General features: G+C 32.2%; 4 protein-coding genes across 4 annotated transcripts; 3 read left to right on the plus strand and 1 right to left on the minus strand.

The window, feature by feature from the left end:
* Positions 1 to 6,838: 6,838 nt before the first annotated feature.
* On the plus strand, positions 6,839 to 8,851 carry LOC145743165 (uncharacterized). Its single transcript, XM_082561073.1, has 6 exons — positions 6,839 to 6,984; positions 7,093 to 7,218; positions 7,321 to 7,602; positions 7,739 to 7,795; positions 7,913 to 8,038; positions 8,132 to 8,851. Exons 1-6 carry the CDS (start codon positions 6,873 to 6,875, stop codon positions 8,425 to 8,427), a joined length of 999 nt encoding a protein of 332 aa, XP_082417199.1. The 5' UTR covers positions 6,839 to 6,872; the 3' UTR covers positions 8,428 to 8,851.
* A 1,002-nt stretch (positions 8,852 to 9,853) lies between these two features.
* Positions 9,854 to 11,350, plus strand: LOC145742364 (glutathione S-transferase D7-like). Its single transcript, XM_082560145.1, has 4 exons — positions 9,854 to 10,056; positions 10,629 to 10,773; positions 10,843 to 10,978; positions 11,151 to 11,350. The coding sequence occupies exons 1-4, from the start codon at positions 9,854 to 9,856 to the stop codon at positions 11,348 to 11,350; spliced, it is 684 nt and encodes a 227-aa protein (XP_082416271.1).
* Positions 11,351 to 12,202: 852 nt separating this feature from the next.
* On the plus strand, positions 12,203 to 13,412 carry LOC145742731 (succinate dehydrogenase [ubiquinone] cytochrome b small subunit A, mitochondrial-like). The gene is made up of 4 exons (XM_082560519.1): positions 12,203 to 12,299; positions 12,372 to 12,509; positions 12,581 to 12,719; positions 12,983 to 13,412. The coding sequence occupies exons 1-4, from the start codon at positions 12,266 to 12,268 to the stop codon at positions 13,155 to 13,157; spliced, it is 486 nt and encodes a 161-aa protein (XP_082416645.1). The 5' UTR covers positions 12,203 to 12,265; the 3' UTR covers positions 13,158 to 13,412.
* Positions 13,256 to 14,454, minus strand: LOC145742730 (peroxisomal membrane protein 11B-like). The gene is made up of 3 exons (XM_082560518.1): positions 14,290 to 14,454; positions 14,069 to 14,184; positions 13,256 to 13,995 (listed from the first exon to the last, which is right to left on the minus strand). The coding sequence occupies exons 1-3, from the start codon at positions 14,343 to 14,345 to the stop codon at positions 13,514 to 13,516; spliced, it is 654 nt and encodes a 217-aa protein (XP_082416644.1). The 5' UTR covers positions 14,346 to 14,454; the 3' UTR covers positions 13,256 to 13,513.
* Positions 14,455 to 14,913: the final 459 nt, after the last annotated feature.

Genomic DNA, 14,913 nt, shown 5'->3' on the forward strand with positions numbered 1-14,913 from the left:
AAACAAAAATATTTACAAACTTTGTCAACACTATCAACCAGAACCAACCCATTATGAAGTACAAAAAAGAATATGAAAGAACCCCTTCTCAGGCAAAATAATAACTTTCGTTCTGTGAACCCAAATAACTGTGCAAACTCGCTGCCATCCTATGCGGTTAAAAGCCGTACAAATTTATTAACAATAAGAGAATTGCAAAGAAACAATATTCATATGTATTGGTTACTTAAAAGGGTATAAAAACTAAGAAATACCTTTTTATTCAAGGACAGATCTGATTACCCATAAGGTAATTAGAATTACCAAATTTATTGCGTCATTATATTGAGATAGTTAAACATTGTATAGACGCTATGTATGTACATATCATCGCCCCAATTTTGGATTTAGGTTATATCTCGATAACATTTCCTGTTGTTGTTCAGTTTTTACTATATAGTAAAAACCTAAAAAAAAACATTATCAATAGTGACATAGTTTTTCTATGTATGCGTCAGATTTTGACTGAATATATTTTTTCCTGAATCTTGTGATAATTAATTAATTTGATATAGAATTACCATCCATTTTTAATTGACAGTGAAACGTACAGCCATGTAATGTAGTTTTGTATTAATTAACCCAGTATATTATTTATTTTCGCATCGCAGAATAATTTAGTTTGTGTCTATTATGTACCATTTGATTAATGTGTCGCTTTACGTGGAAGGAGAAGTTGTGAGTGTGTTGTATTTTTTTGATAATTGTGATTGTGGAGAAAGAAGTTGGTGTATTTTATATGATAATGATGTTAGTTTAGAAATGATTTAGCGTAATGTAATATTGTAGTATTATCGCCCCCATTTTTGTATATATATTGTTACCAATAAAGTATGTTAGCCAGAATTCTATTTGATAAGATTTTAACTAGGAATTTAGTTAAGTATTTTAATACACTGCTGGACCTTTCTGTTACTCTCCTGACCCAATTCCCTACAGATATGGTGATTTTTACGACGTGATAAAAGTTAAACATTTGGTTGTAGGGCCAGTTTAACCTTGAGCAGAGCAACCTTCCGGTATATTATTTTATTTTTTTTGTAGAGTCTTTAACGCATTATAAGTCTTGTTATATTTTCATTTTTTTGATCATACCAGGATAGATTAGAGTTAAGTTTGTCATACAGATTATTCAGGTTTATTTATATTTTGTATGGATTTTGGTTGATTGATTACATATTTGTTTTATTATTTATTTTACCATAATCTTGTTTGGTGTTATTAAACACTAGTGAGTGTTGTATAGTTGTGATAGGCCTATTAGTGAGCTCCATTTGTGTATTTGTGGTGTGTGTTAGACAGCTTGCATTATGGTGAGCCGCTTACTTAAAGGGTGCAAGGATCTTAAAAACAAAGAAAATTCATTTTTGGATCAAGTTGTCTTGACTAAAATTCCAGTATATTACATTGTAAGGATGACCTTATACCTTATTCTCATCTTAAAGACAAGATGATATTTTTTTTTTTTCAAAAAGCAAGGCAGTGCTTTTTGATATATTGCTTAATGAACTCGAATTCGGCGACAAGGAGCCGTCGAAACTTCTCTGCCAAATGATGAAATGTGTAAACTTTACACAAGATGAGACAACCTCAAGTCTTGTCAGGCACCTTTTCTTTCAGAAGTTGCCGCCACAGATTACCCTCGTCTTCGAGCAGCGCGACGACATGTCGCTCGAAGAGCTCGCGAACACCGCTGACAAAATGATGCCCGCGGCAAGAAAAATGAATAACCCCAACAGATGGAAAAAAGTTCTTCTCGTCCTGAGAATAATCAGGAGCTTATAAATAAATTATTAGGCGAAAGAATCGCTAACCTGTCTAAATAAATGAATACAATGGCCCGCGCGGAGCCCCAAAATAGCGATGCTATGAAAAACACTTACCCATTTAATCCCGCCGGCAAGAATTTACTCTTAGCTGTCCTAGCGGAAGAAATCCCCGTACTCACGGAAGAAATAATGAAAATTCAGTGCAAAACACTTCGAGGTACGCCTATTCACCTCGACCTATCGTTCCGTCTTTTCCACAAAGACGTCCCGATAACCCAGGTTATTGTTACGCCCACAGTAGGTACGGAGACAAGGCCTACAATTGTACTCCACCTTGTACCTACCGACAAAAAAACTACCAAAGACCCATGGCTCGCAGGTGAGTCATGGGGCCATAAAGAAGGTTTTACACCATCAAGATGTAAATATTATCAATAACACTTTATTGTACGTATTTGCCTTTAATGTTAATCGATGTTTTCTTATCGATTCCGGTTCAAATTATAATCTCATGTCTAACCCAACCGAACAACGACGGAAAACAGCCATTCAATACCTTTCAGCAGCAAACGGGACCCTTATCCCCGTTTATGGCAAACAGGATTTGACTCTTGACTTTGGAATGACTGTAAACTTTACAGCCGAGTTTCTTTATACTTCTATTGAAACTCATATCATCGGTAGTTCTTTTTTGTCAGAACACGCTTTAGCGATTGATTTCTCAAATAAACGATTAACTTATACACCGTCGCAAGAATCTTGCGAACTCCTTGACTCTCCACTTTCCAAACCGGTGGAAAAAGCTTTTGCTGGTTTGTGTCGAGCTAAGGTGATCCCGAACCCAGTTACAACGGTGCATTCTCTACGGGACAAAGATGAAAGATGGACCGACCACATACCGACCACAGAAGAAAGCCCGTCTGAGAACTTTGTTACTATTGATTCATTTGAGGAATGCGAGGAGCTAGCGGATGAGACGTCATCTTCTTCTCACATCTCAAATTCCTCTCATGCTATGGTATCGCAACCTTCATCGGGATCCACGGGTAAATTCTTCGAACCCAAGGACCGACTGCCAATGTGTAAACGCGGATTCGTTTCAAACAACACGTTTCCCTGCAAACAATAAGAAGAAAAACCCCCCCAAACCCAATAAGAAGTCTACGGATTCAAACCAGCCCGTCTTACCCCCCGTCTCACCAGCAGTATTCGACAGATATTTCCTATCCAGAAATTTGCGTTTATTTGAGGAAAATCGTTGACGAGTTCCCAGCTCTTTTAGAAAAGGAGTTCAGTAAAGGATATTTACTGCACAATTTTACCCACAGAATCGACACGGGCACTTTGCTTCCTGTTACTTGTAAAGCTCGTCGACTCTCGCCTGAAAACTATAAAATAGTTGAGAAGAAACTCAACGACATGCTTGATCAAGGCATTATCAGGCTATCTAATTCCGCCTATTCCAGTCCTTTACACTTAGTCGAGAAGAAGGACAAATCAATTCGACTACTCTGTGATTATCGTGCCTTAAATCGTGTGACCAAAAGAGATTCGTTTATAATGCCTAACCTACACGATTTTACGGCTGAATTAGCAGGCATGACCATTTTTTTCTCAGCTAGACCTAGTCAATGCCTACTATAACGTAGCAGTACATCCCGATGATATACATAAAACATGTATACAAACCAACATAATGACATTTGAGTATTTAGTGTTGGCTTTTGGATTGTGTAACAGTGCTGCTTCTTTCGTTAAATTTATGTTTTATGTATTACGTGGAATCAAAAACATATTTGTATATATGGACGATATTATCGTGTTTTCTAAAGATGTGCTTATCCACGAACAAACACTCAGAGAAGTTTTAACTAAATTAAACTATTATGGCTGTCAATTAAGGTACGCTACTACATTCATTGAAATACAAGAACCTTTTTGCAACAAGACCGTTTATAGCTTATCGCAGATTTGCCAACGATACAACAAAAATCGGACAACTTCATTACGAAAACCTCATTTTTAAGTCGGTAACACTACTTGAGAATTTTAAATATGGCCGTTCGTTTACTTTTAAAGTACTCGATAGTTTTGTAGTTTTTGAGAATTATTCGTTAATATCCTCTAAGGCCCACATCACTAAGATGAGGCCGACCCCTAACCATGTTTCTATTAAGAATTTCAGTATACACGACTACGTCACTGCTTCAACGATGTACCAAAATGACCAGCAATTCTCGTTCGAAGACATAAACAGTTTGGCCGGACAAGTTGCGAGATCATCCATAACGAACGAAAAGTTTGAACGACTTATGCGAGGGACCGGTAAATTTAACCAAAACATAGACATGGACTATTTGTCTGAGGAGTTTGATGGTTTGATAAGTTCTGGCTTTCTTAGAGCCATGTCTAAAATTACTAACCCGATATTTAACGTATTTTTCTTTATTAGTTATTGTTTATCCCAATTCTGGGGTTTATTTTTTACCTGGTACTTTTCGAGGTACCTCATTCATTATTGCAGAAACAGGTTGAACGAACCAAATCAAAGTCCGACAAACCAGAACGCGAACCCAGATCAACCACTTAATGGCACGGCTTAAAGACAAGAAACATAACAATGGGAGGTTTTGTTGTTATATTCTTATAAAAAAAATACATTAACATCGTTTTTAATCTTTTCCCAAATCACCAACATTTGTTATTATTTTATTTCGCCTATAAACAGATTAATCGTAATGTATCCTTATATTCTTATACCGTTTCCATTTTTATTAGTAATATGTTATATTTAGTTACTCGTATAATCTATATCAATATAATGACGACAGACTTATAATTTATTTCGCTGATCCTTGAATTATTTTACAGTAACCATAATTCTCTTCTAAACGGGTGGTAGTGTAGGAAAAGCACTTAGCATCGCAATCAATTACGCTGCAAAGGCTTTCCTAGCCTCAAAACAGCTGTGATGCTAGTTCACAAAGAACGGCAAGAAATGGCCAAAATCACCTGCATTGACAGCCGTGATGTAATTTCCGTCGCAAAACTGGGGGTATCAAAAACAAAAATATTTACAAACTTTGTCAACACTATTAACCAGAACCAACCCATTATGAAGTACAAAAAAGAATATGAAAGAACCCCTTCTCAGGCAAAATAATAACTTTCGTTCTGTGAACCCAAATAACTGTGCAAACTCGCTGCCATCCTATGCGGTTAAAAGCCGTACAAATTTATTAACAATAAGAGAATTGCAAAGAAACAATATTCATATGTATTGGTTACTTAAAAGGGTATAAAAACTAAGAAATACCTTTTTATTCAAGGACAGATCTGATTACCCATAAGGTAATTAGAATTACCAAATTTATTGCGTCATTATATTGAGATAGTTAAACATTGTATAGACGCTATGTATGTACATATCATCGCCCCAATTTTGGATTTAGGTTATATCTCGATAACATTTCCTGTTGTTGTTCAGTTTTTACTATATAGTAAAAACCTAAAAAAAAACATTATCAATAGTGACATAGTTTTTCTATGTATGCGTCAGATTTTGACTGAATATATTTTTTCCTGAATCTTGTGATAATTAATTAATTTGATATAGAATTACCATCCATTTTTAATTGACAGTGAAACGTACAGCCATGTAATGTAGTTTTGTATTAATTAACCCAGTATATTATTTATTTTCGCATCGCAGAATAATTTAGTTTGTGTCTATTATGTACCATTTGATTAATGTGTCGCTTTACGTGGAAGGAGAAGTTGTGAGTGTGTTGTATTTTTTTGATAATTGTGATTGTGGAGAAAGAAGTTGGTGTATTTTATATGATAATGATGTTAGTTTAGAAATGATTTAGCGTAATGTAATATTGTAATATTATCGCCCCCATTTTTGTATATATATTGTTACCAATAAAGTATGTTAGCCAGAATTCTATTTGATAAGATTTTAACTAGGAATTTAGTTAAGTATTTTAATACACTGCTGGACCTTTCTGTTACTCTCCTGACCCAATTCCCTACACATAAAACAGTGTAAACCAAACGAAGTTCAATAATGTATATTATATTATTTTAATTTCCTTTAATAAATTTTGCATTTCTTAAATCCTATAACAAGACTGAGCTATCTTGCTTTATAGGAACTGAATACAGTAATCTGCTTAAGGAAATTAAAGTTTAAAAATAACTAGAAGACTCACGTTCCATCTTATACTTTAAGTTTTGGTTACATATTTTATTTTTAAATCCAAAAAAAATTCACAAAAAATCGATTTAATTCCAAATCGTTCTTGAAACATCTACATCACCAAAAACGAATTAGCATTATAAACAATTTTCTAAATCCCTTAAGATCTTCTCATTTTAATCTGGGTTTTACCGTGAAATCAAGGAGGAAACAAACTTATCGTGGTAGGAAGTAGTAGCTAAGTGATGGAAAAAAGTTAAATTTAGATTTGGTAAAGGTTGCCTTTGACGTAGATCCGGCAAGTTTGTGTAAACGACTGCAATTAGCGAAAACTTTGATTATTATGTCTCTGCCGGATTAGTATACTTACGGTTAAAAATTAGATCACTTTTCGCTGATCGCGCACGATTGAAATCATCGTTTTAATTAATGAAGGAAAAATGACGAAACAAATCTTACGTCAAGTGCGGTGAGGTAATTTTTTACCAATTTACAATGGCTAGGTTGTTTTTAAAGCTTCTGCGATCTAGCATGCCCTCTGGTCTTCTTTATCATTACATTTTGATTGGGTAAGATTACGTGATTTCTGCCTATAAATACGGGACACAAACATACGTTAATTACAAGTCTGGGTTTAAGGTAGCCAAATACAATAAAATTGTACATGGTTTACCTTTAAAAGACGTGTGGATCTTTTATTAAAACTGAAGATTGCTGACTTTTCTGAGAATAGAATTGTAAATCTTAAATATAATCTTACGTGGTAGTTATTACGTGATTGGGTCCAAAGCAAGTTATTATTTTAACAAAATTTATTTTTAGATATATTTTAAAAAATATTAAAAAATTCAAAACAAAAAATGAAGGTTTTAATTATCGCCTTTTGTTTAACCTTCTTAATTTTTGCCTGTAAAGGACAACGATGCGAACGAGAAAAACAAACATTGAGTAGAAGAAATCTATGTGCAATAAGTAAAAAAAAATTGTTGGCTTAAAAACCTGTTTAATAACATTTATAAATTTTAAATTGCAAAGAAACTTAAATTATTTTTTGTAAACAAATTATTTATTGTTTTTTAGCAACTAGGTCGGAGCAATGTTTTGATCCTTGCATTGAGGGAATTGAAAATATGATTCATTTGTGGGCCGAATGTAGAAAAACTCAACATTGTTGTTGGAAACAGGGGCGATGCATAATGAAAGGAGGTAACAAAAAAAATTATTTATACAGAGCTGGTAATTAAAAAGAAACAATTTCTAAAATGATGCTAAATTTTTATTTTTTTGATGTTAGATTTTATTTTTTAGGCTCAGAAAGTCAATCGCTTATTCAAGAAAATCATCCGCTGTACAAAAGAGTTTTAAATCTCTGGTACACTGCTAGGGGTACAACACCAATCCAGTCACCATTTGCAAAAAAGACAACCAAAAAAGCAACTACGACAACTCCAACAGAAACAACGACTACGACAACAAAAAAACCTACAACAACGTCATCAACAACCATAAAATCTACAACAACAAAATCTACATCTACAACTTCCACAACCACTACTTTAACCGTTGCTCCCAGCAACGACGACATTTCCAGTAAATTAAAATTAACAGTATTAGTAAAAATTTGGATGTATGATAAAATTTTATTTTTCAGACAAAGTATGTTTTCTGATTTGTAATTATTTTTATTTTATATTCTCTGACTTATAATTATTTTTTTGGATTTTAGATACTGAATGTAGAAGCGCAAAAGCTACGTTGGCAGAAAATAACATTTGTACTATAAGTAAGATAAAAGTTAATTTATCTGTTTTTTCTTTCTAAAATAAAAAACTCAGTAAAAAATAATATTAAAAAATACATTTATATTTGTCGCTTAAACTGACATATTTTGTGTTTTTAGCAACTAGAACGGAGCAATGTTTCGACCCTTGCATCGAGGGAATTGAAAATATGATTCATTTGTGGGCCGAATGTAGTAAAACTCAACATTGTTGTTGGAAACAAGGACGATGTATAATGAAAGGAGGTAACAGAAGTAAAAAAAATTGTTTTTATAAGATTTTTCTATTGGAATTTTTTTTTGAATATCCTTCGAGCAAATTTATTTATTCTGTTTTAGGCGATCAAAGTCTAACCCTAATTACGAGCGCTAACCACCCAATTTACAAGCGTGTAAAACAGCATTGGTACTTGGCTAATGGTACAACACCAATCCAGTCACCATTTGATACCAACAAAGCACCAAAAGTTGCAACTACTTTAGCCACCAAAGCTACGACGACAACACCCAAAACAACTACCTTAAAAACAACCACCGCAAAAACTACAACAAGGAGGCGATTCTTCTTAAGGGGTAATCCTAACGGGTCCATTTTTCAACGGGTTCTGTCTTTTTTCAATCGTGCACGCTCTTAATAAAATGGAACGAAAGCCAAAAAAAAAAAAATTTGAAAAAAATTAAAACCTTTTAAAATGTTTTGTCACTAAACAGTACATGTTTAATAAGATTTAATAGTTTACTAATAGTTAAGCTTGCTTGCTTATAATGTATTTATTAATTGCTTTTTACCAATATCTATTATTAGTTCTATGATTTAATAATCAGCTTTAAGTTTTTAACGTATATAATAACATCATAAGTTCATGCCATTTAACAAGATAACATCTTGTAATCGGATTATAATGTTATGAAAACCATGCAAAATAATTTTAAAAGTGATTAAAACTTGTTTTGACATTAGAGCTTGTATTAATATTTACAAAAACAGCCTTGCTTTATACAGTGCTTATAACCTTTCTTCTTTTTACATAGATTGTGTTGAATAATAAAAAAACAAAACATGCCCTAAAAACGAACGTATTAAATTTAGTTAAAACAAATTATCTGGAAAAAAATTCCGACGCAAATTAATTCCTAACGCCGGAGCTGATTAGAATTTTTTCTCAGGCATGCACACAACAAATGCCGGGCAAGTTGTGCTACATTTTCGCTTAGTTTAAAATTGTACACCAAGAGCTTAAAGTAGGTTTTTAACAGTAGGCCCAGTTGTTAATAAAATATGTAAATACCGTAAAACATAATGTATACATTTTATAGTTTTTATATATGTAAGTTAATATTTAAATTAATGGTTGCCTTTTTTGGATTGCAGAGTTAAATTTTGCCAATATTATAACGTAAAGCAAAACTTTAAAACTTAAAAATAACACTGGCAGTTTGCAATTGATAACTGGTTAAACAATGATCTACAAAAAGCATATTACGATCTGGAATATAAGGTAAATATTGATTTGAGAATTCAATATGACATATTTTATTTGGTATGACAAATATACAAAACATAATAATTAAAATCATATTTTTATGTAATGTAGTTAAAAAATTTAAATTCATATTTGTAATTGTTTTTTGATCATTCTCACAACTGTTAAAGTTTCAATACAATTAAAGCTATTATAGGGATCGGTTTATTGACATGAAAAAAACGCGAGTTTGCAAATAAAAATTGTCATTAAGCCCACAGTCTTTGTTAGGAAAACGCCTTGTCATGCCCTGTAGACCCATTGTCAGTTTGGAGAAAACTTATGGAGTCATACTTTTTTGTTTAAGCATGTAATAAAAGAACTATTATCATAATTTCGAAATATTATTGTCCAAAACGCAAAAAAGAGTTGTGCAAATATAGGCTAAGCGTTAAATAGAATAAACGATTTTTGATCACCAATTTTGCTCTTTCATGTTTTAGTTAGGTGTTGTATTTTACGCCAATTAGGCATATTGCTAAATTTTAATCTTATTTGTTATAGTTGCAACAGGATTAATTAAGCTTTAACAACAAAAATGGGAGGAATTGATTTTCATCATTTTTATGTAAGTCCACCAAGTAGATCCGTAATGATGGTTTTAAAAGAGCTCAAGCTGGACTATAAGCTGAAGACTGTCGATCTATTAAAGGGGGAGCAAAAATCTTCAGAATTTTTGAAAATTAATCCAAGAGGAAAGGTTCCAGCTATAAAGATTGGAGACTTGTGTTTACATGAAAGGTATTGTAAGTGTAAGCTATTTTATACACCGCTTTATTACCGACAAAATTACCATTTTCCTTTAACCCCTTTCTACCATTACCCTCTTTTTAAGAAATTTCACTATTTTGTCCATTTGGTCAAATGGTTTTCGGTCATATGGGCAGATATCAATTTAAAGCATTAACGTATTTGGGCTGGTAATAATTCTCACAAAATGCTATTTATTGCGATTAACTTTTGATTTAATATTTGAGTGATTTGTGAAATTGCCACCTTAGTCAAACATTCGCGGCAAAAACTTCGTTCGCAAAGTTCCAAAATCTGCTTAGCTTCCGCGGTTGATTAAATATTTGAGAGGCTTAAAGTCCTGAACTAAATACACAATGTTATTGATTTACAAGTTTAATTAAGTTTATTTAATATCTAATCTATATACCAGCTTAAAAAACTTCTTGTACACAAAAATAATAATTTAAAACAACTACTATACGTTATCACATAATTGGTAAATTAAATGTTAAAATCAAGCTAATGCTACTCGTACTAAACAATACTAGATTCGATCTGTATTAATTAAACTATTTTTGCAGTCGTGCTATAGCATGTTATCTATGTAATAAAAAAGCAAGTGGAAAGAAGAAGTTGCTCTACCCGTCTTCGCCTGAGGAAAGAGTAAAAGTTGACATTGCTCTTTATGCCGGCGAAGCCCTTTGGGACGATTGTGTGGCTTATTTGGTAAGAACATTGCCAAAAATTTTCTGAATTTGTAAACTGGCTAAAATTAAATATGAACAAATATTTTAGAATGTAGGTGGTGTATTTGGAAGGGGTGAAAAACCGAGGGAAGATAAACTTGATGCAGCAAAAAATTCTCTTCAACTTGTCGAAAATACACTTGCTAAGCATAAATATATGTGTGGAAATGAAATGACAATTGCAGGTTAATATTTTAAGTTGTATTAAGACATTGTAATTTTTGCTTGCCAATATTTTTGGGTGTACTTTAAAATTGCGTCTAGTTGGCAAATTAATCAGTTCATCTTAAAATTGTTTTGTTGTATCTAAATAGGTTAAAAAGCTATTGACTTTTATTTTCTTATTACGTTTTTTAGATTTCTTTAATATTAATACGGTTGAATTTCTTGGGGTTAATAAATTCGACATGAGCAGTTTTCCCAACATAAATGCCTGGGTTAAACGTATGCGAGCATTGCCTTACTACAAAGAATGCAACGAAGAAGGCCTGGCAGCAGCAACTAAATTTTACCAGGCAAAACTCGAAGAAAGTAGTGTGGTGCAAACTGGATTTTAATTTAATCGTATAGTTTTAAATAAAGTTTTAAATTATTTTACTAGTAACTTTCTGAGTAATATTTATGGTACAATGTTGAATTATATATATTGTTTTAAAACGACGTAAATAAAAGGTAAAGCAATTTCATACAAGATTTATTCCCATAGTAAGAGTGCAAGCCCAAAGTTGTCTGAACTAAGTTTAGGACCTACTTAGATCTCTATCCCATTAACTTGATAACGAACTATGTAGTATACATGGTTAATCTAAAAGAAACAAAAGTGAACTAATAAACGTGCCCACCCGAAGTTAAGTTAAAGTACTTGCCTCAAAAAAATAAAGCCCGTGAACCACAACCGGTAGTTTGTTTAATTACCCTTTAATTAACGTTGCTAACGTGGCACTGTTCTAGTTGATATCTTTTTAAACGGCATTCCAAATTCAGCTGGCGGTTACCAAAATAAAAAAAATTGCTGGTTAGTATATAGTTGCAACACACAAAATATTGCGCTCCACGACCTGCGATATTTACTGCATTTTTTTAATTATGATACTTTCACTCAGTTTGGTTATTTACGGTTTAATGAAACTTTGTCATGTTTAAATCAGGTAGCCATTCTTTCACGTCGAGGATAAATAAATATGAAAAAATCTAAGGTAGGCACTTTAATAAGTTCATACAAGGGGTTTATTTATTCGGTTAGGCACTTTTTTTAGTCCTGGCACTTAACTTCAAAGTTTAGGTCAATTTTACCAGGCCTTATCTTAAAGTCGGGGAAATCTTGCAGTAACAGGATTGCGCCTTGGTTTAATTTTTTTTTCTGTAGCCTTAAAATTTCTTGCTTGTCTGCTTATTGAATTTTTATTGATCTTTTTATTTTTATTATTTATTAGTCAGATACACTGTTTTTAAAATAATAAAACAACTGAAATATGACAACACTAAAAATTGTTCAAACACTGCAAGGTAAAGTATGCAGTTTAAAATAATGCTATAAATTTAAACTTATGTTTAACAAATTGATCAAAAAATTGATAGGTCATCGGAATTTACTATCTTTATCAAAACATGTTGCCTACATTAAGCATGACAATAGATTTTTAAGAACTACACCGTGTAATACAACCACCAGCAAAGATGAAATGTTTCAACTTCGGCATCAGACAATTGATGATAGTAAATTTTAAACATTTACGAATTTTATAACAAGCACTATTCTTATCATTTTATGCTGAATTTTTATTCAGAAAACTCAAGTCACAAATGGACAACATATAGAATGGCATCTGTTGCACTTCTTGGTGGTATGGCTGGTTGCTTTATTATCCCAGGAAACCCTTTGGTGGATTTTGTAACAGTCTCCTTGTTGGTTCATCACAATCATTTGTAAGTAAACATGACCACTTATAAAACATATTTTTAATTGTTTAAATATATAACTGGCAGCGTGGTGTAGTGGTAAGAACAATTGCTACACCACATGAGGTCGTGGGTTCAATTCCCACTGCTCTCATGCAATTTTTAATTAAGATGGTTTTTATAATATTTAAAATTTTATTGCATTCGACCTTACCACATCGAGGATAAGTATATGTACATAAAAAAAAACTCAAGCATAAGATCATTCTTAAAATTTACATCTTTTACAGTGGTTTGAAATCAGTAATTGCTGACTATGCTCCCTTAATGTTTAAACCTTGGTTTGTTACATCTCTTCAGTGGTTCTTGTTATTTACAAGTATTTTGACCCTTGGGTTACTATACATTTACAACTACAACAATATTGGTTTTTCAAAGACTCTGGTTGCATTTCTTAAGTTGTAATCCTATTAAATCATTATTTTTTTGTTATAAATAACATTTTTTTCGCAAGAAAAAAATAAATTGTTTCTTTAAATATTTTTTTGTCTTTTTGTGTAAACTATTACTTCTAAAGAAACTTAAAGCAAATAAGGAAACTTTGTATGTGTAAATATATATATATATTGTATATGAAGTTAAAACCTATACAATGGTAAACGTTGCATATAAATTAAAATAAATATCTATAAAATGATGTACTGCTCCAAAGTTTGAACATAATAATAAAAACAAGAATTAATTGTCATAAAAATTATACAAAATTAGAATCATTATTCCAGCAATTTCTTGGGGATAAAATGTTATTTTTGTGGTTTGGTTTATGGTTTTAACTTGAAGGCAGGATTAGCCAACTGGTAAGCTCCTAGAATAGAAGACACAAGACCAAACAAACCAACTAAACCGTTGTGATTCGGAAAGTAACCAAGTTTGGCACCAGGAATTGCCAAATCAAACAAATTTTTAGCAATATCAATAGTTGCCGCTTTTAATTTAGCTTCTGTAAACTTTCTCTGATTTTCATCTTTAACATGCCATCGCTCCATAACGTTTAAAAGCTCGTACACATCTCGCAGGATAGATAGTAAAATAGCTCCCAGAAAAAACCTTGAGGAAGTAAATTCCCACTCTTTATTAACGGTAAGTAGACCCACTTTTCCACACCATAGATAGTGATCGATAGCAAGAAACATAGCCCTGTTAATATGGCCAACAGTTAGGGTAGTTCTTAGTACTGGATCATCGAGATGTATTGTCTTTTGTGCAGCTTTGAATCCTTCAACACAGCGGCCCAGTCTGAAAACTGCAAACATCTCAAGGTTAATTTTGTTTTACTTATTGTAAAGGCTAAGCAAGTACATGTGGTAAAAATTTACATTTTCTTCCCAAGCTTGCATGTGATTCAAGTTTTGAAATTTTATCCAGTAATTCCTGATTAGCATTAAGTTCAGTCAAGCCCCAGCCAAGCAGTTTACTTGCATATTGAGTTATTCTTAACAAATAAAAATGATTTTAATAATTTTTTTTTAAAACAAATTAGAAATTTATTTACACATAACAAGCAACTTTTAACCCATTATTTATTAGTGGCACGTACCTATATAGTTTATCTCTTCCTTGTGTTTTACCTCCATAAGCAATAAACGAATCCATTTTTATTTAAAATGCTTTTATATAATTAAAATTTTATTACCTTTTTATCAGTCTTATACTTGTGCAAATTAACTAAAACCTAAAAATCACTATTTAGTGAGTGATCGCATTTAAATTGCGCAACAACTATTAAAAATGCACAAAAAAATTATAAGTTGCTTTATCATTTATGTAAACAAAGTTAAATCTGCTTAAACGGCCAAAGGACAAAAACCAGCTGGAAAATTCTGTTTTTTGCTTCCGGAAGTAGCAAAATGCCTTTTTCGTTAGACTAATTATTATTTAAAGTCTCCTGAAATATAATAAAATATTTTATAAAACACTTAAATAAAATAAGAGGACAAAACATTTTAAATACGTTGTCTAAACAGGGAGTTTCCCTACCAGTATTCACTGAACAACGTGACCATGCTGACATAGTCTTTTTAACGGTTTACAAATCTATCCTACTAGAAATAAAATGCCAAGAGACGCTGGTAATAAACTAAGTTTATAGATAAAAAATCAAGCTTGGATTGTAAGCTTTTCCTTAACTGAAAAGTAACAATATTTTTTTCTATTTTACCTT

Source organism: Corella eumyota, chromosome 2 (assembly GCF_963082875.1).
Source record: "Corella eumyota chromosome 2, kaCorEumy4.1, whole genome shotgun sequence".
Classification (NCBI taxonomy): Eukaryota; Metazoa; Chordata; class Ascidiacea; order Phlebobranchia; family Corellidae; genus Corella; species Corella eumyota.

What these genes read in the sequence shown, in the direction of transcription:
- LOC145742731 (XM_082560519.1), top strand. Translation starts at nt 12,266, where the DNA reads ATGACAACACTAAAAATTGTTCAAACACTGCAAG. An exon ending in GCATCAGACAATTGATGATA is followed by an intron (nt 12,510 to 12,580) that starts GTAAATTTTAAA and finishes ATTTTTATTCAG; the next exon opens with AAAACTCAAGTCACAAATGG. An exon ending in TTGGTTCATCACAATCATTT is followed by an intron (nt 12,720 to 12,982) that starts GTAAGTAAACAT and finishes CATCTTTTACAG; the next exon opens with TGGTTTGAAATCAGTAATTG.
- LOC145742730 (XM_082560518.1), bottom strand. Translation starts at nt 14,345, where the DNA reads ATGGATTCGTTTATTGCTTATGGAGGTAAAACACAAGGAAGAGATAAA. An exon ending in GGAAGAGATAAACTATATAG is followed by an intron (nt 14,185 to 14,289) that starts GTACGTGCCACT and finishes TTATTTGTTAAG; the next exon opens with AATAACTCAATATGCAAGTA. An exon ending in TGCAAGCTTGGGAAGAAAAT is followed by an intron (nt 13,996 to 14,068) that starts GTAAATTTTTAC and finishes AGATGTTTGCAG; the next exon opens with TTTTCAGACTGGGCCGCTGT.
- LOC145742364 (XM_082560145.1), top strand. Translation starts at nt 9,854, where the DNA reads ATGGGAGGAATTGATTTTCATCATTTTTATGTAAGTCCACCAAGTAGA. An exon ending in GACTTGTGTTTACATGAAAG is followed by an intron (nt 10,057 to 10,628) that starts GTATTGTAAGTG and finishes CTATTTTTGCAG; the next exon opens with TCGTGCTATAGCATGTTATC. An exon ending in AAATGAAATGACAATTGCAG is followed by an intron (nt 10,979 to 11,150) that starts GTTAATATTTTA and finishes TACGTTTTTTAG; the next exon opens with ATTTCTTTAATATTAATACG.
- LOC145743165 (XM_082561073.1), top strand. Translation starts at nt 6,873, where the DNA reads ATGAAGGTTTTAATTATCGCCTTTTGTTTAACCTTCTTAATTTTTGCC. An exon ending in GCGATGCATAATGAAAGGAG is followed by an intron (nt 7,219 to 7,320) that starts GTAACAAAAAAA and finishes TTTATTTTTTAG; the next exon opens with GCTCAGAAAGTCAATCGCTT. An exon ending in AAATAACATTTGTACTATAA is followed by an intron (nt 7,796 to 7,912) that starts GTAAGATAAAAG and finishes TTGTGTTTTTAG; the next exon opens with CAACTAGAACGGAGCAATGT.